The 2,138-nt window shown below is 51.9% G+C and overlaps 1 protein-coding gene across 1 annotated transcript in view; it reads right to left on the bottom strand.

Moving 5' to 3' along the window:
• Window positions 1-1,070: 1,070 nt before the first annotated feature.
• The window catches only part of DCLRE1B (DNA cross-link repair 1B), a gene marked incomplete at its 5' end in the record, with an annotated part of 1,466 nt that continues 398 nt past the window's right edge, over window positions 1,071-2,138 (bottom strand). Inside the window, 2 exons of the mRNA XM_010131266.1 lie at window positions 1,071-1,933; window positions 2,040-2,138. The exon at window positions 2,040-2,138 is cut by the window's right edge and continues 8 nt beyond it. Coding sequence (XP_010129568.1) covers window positions 1,071-1,933; window positions 2,040-2,138 — 962 coding nt within the window. The remainder of the gene's footprint in view (window positions 1,934-2,039) is intronic.

The following is a 2,138-nucleotide window of genomic DNA, read 5'->3' on the forward strand; positions in this document are numbered from 1 at the left end:
GTCCCTGCGGGCTGCTCACGCTGCTGCCACCTCCCGACTGTGCCAGCCAGGCTGGGCAGGCTGCTGGTGATCTGGAGCAGGAGAGCACCTGATCTCTAATTAAACAAACAGTTTTGCTGTTCAGCCACAGTATTCTTTCCAAACAAAGCCACTGGGACTGAGCACTTCACACTTCTGAGCAGATTATCTCCCATCCTGTTTGCCACAGCGTACAGGAACAGGCAGTGGATGGGAGGGCAGTGTGCCCAGCAAAACGCTGGCAGGTACCAGAAGCGCTTTGCAGTCAAGCAGAATTCAGACTCGAGTGCTGAGGGTATGGTGACCCACTCCAGAAATCCAAAACTCAAGGACCCAGACACTTCCTACTTTCTCCAGCCAGTGACCCCAAAAAGGTGTTGACAGGGAGCATTAAGATGGTGCTTTCAGGAAAGCAGAACTGTCTCCAGCTGCAGTTGTCTGGATGCAAAAGCAGTGTTGTCTAGAGATATTAGTAAATTATAATAGACAGAAAATAGATCAATAGGCTGAGGTGCTTCATTTTCTAGATTTCTTTAAGCACCAATTTTTAAATGTACCTTAATACATAGTACTATATGTCTTGGAATGAACTGCTCATTGCCAGTGAGGCGTTACAGACATAGACAAAGAACCTTTGAGGCTCTCAGATTCCCCCTTCTCGCTTCTTTCATCACATCCACCCCCGTTAATAACTGCAGCTGCAGGCAGCTCACACCCTCTGCAGCTCAGCTTGAGTGACCTGGCAGCACCTTCTGTCACAAGAGACAGGTAAGTGACTGCAAAAAGTGGACACAAGGCACACACAGTGGGACCACACTGCCCGAGTGTAGTCTGGAGACCCAGATGTCGACAGAGATATGAAAATAAATATATTATAAAATATCTAATGCCTACAAACTGGTTCTAGTTTCCTCTGTGTCCTCTAATAAGAAAGCAGAGCCCACAGGTATGCTCCTCTCTCCTCATGGGAGACCAGAGCACAGAGAATGGGATGCAGTAGTAAGACCTCTAGAACCACTACTATCAGCTGCACTGGCAAGTCATGCCAGTTTTCAGGATGCTTTTCCCCTCCTAAAGACATCTTCTACCAGCTTGTCAAATTCCTGTGAGGAATACTGCTTTAGGACCTTTAAGGGAGTGAGTAAATACTGCTCTGCAAGTCCAGATGGAAAGTGCTCATCAGGAAGCAATGCCTGGTGAACAGTGCTTGCTGCTCCTGGCTGCTCTCCACTCAGTTCTTCCTTCCCTTCCTCCTTAGCCGTGTGACAAGTGCTACCTTCTTTGGAGTACAAAGCCGACTTGCAGTAGTTCTGCTGAAGAACCTTAACACCCACGAGCTCTTCAGATTTCTCAGTATATTTATCTGGGGACTCATAAACCACTCCTCGGGGCACAGAATGCCAGGCTGCTCTTTTCAAGAGACGCACGGGCTCCTGCCCTTTCCTTCTGCTTTGCGGCTGTACAGACTCTTGTACAGGCTTTGGGATTTTGAGGTCAGGAAAAGCGTGGGGGGCAGAACTTAAGTATTTCTGAAAGTAAGCCTGGCATATGTCACCCTTCACAATTGGAATGACTGAACAAGGTTTCAGCCACTTCACAAACTCACATAGCTCCAAAAAGGACGAGTGATCCGAGTACGGAATAGGATGGATGTTGGGGTGGGTGACCTTCACAGGCCTGCCAGTAGGGAGGATAGCAATGGTAGGGTGCAGCATGTTCCAGCTGACAAGGGTATCCGAGCGGATCTCGGCAACATCCACGGCACGGATCCAGCCGGCCCCCTCCTCGGTGGTGAACACATCAGGCAGCTCCAGCAGCCGCATCTGCTCCAGGCGCCAGGGGCTCACCACCACCCACGTACTGAACTCCACAGCCAGGTCCACCAGCAGCGTCTCCTTCCCCAGGCTGTAGACACCTGCGAGGGGAGCCGTGAGCAGTGTGCCAGGCACCGGGCAAAGGGGCGCGAGCCCCTGCAGAGGGGAGGGGAAAGCGAGTGCACCACGGCATAAGGCAGGACTCACCAATGACAACTTGGTGCCGCGGGTGTGTGCGGATGAGGTGGGCAGCCTGGCGCGTAGCGTGCTGCCGCGAGGGCAGGGGCCGGTGCGGGTGGCAGTGGG

Source organism: Buceros rhinoceros, unplaced genomic scaffold (assembly GCF_000710305.1).
Source record: "Buceros rhinoceros silvestris isolate BGI_N320 unplaced genomic scaffold, ASM71030v1 scaffold32172, whole genome shotgun sequence".
In the NCBI taxonomy this organism is placed as follows: Eukaryota; Metazoa; Chordata; class Aves; order Bucerotiformes; family Bucerotidae; genus Buceros; species Buceros rhinoceros.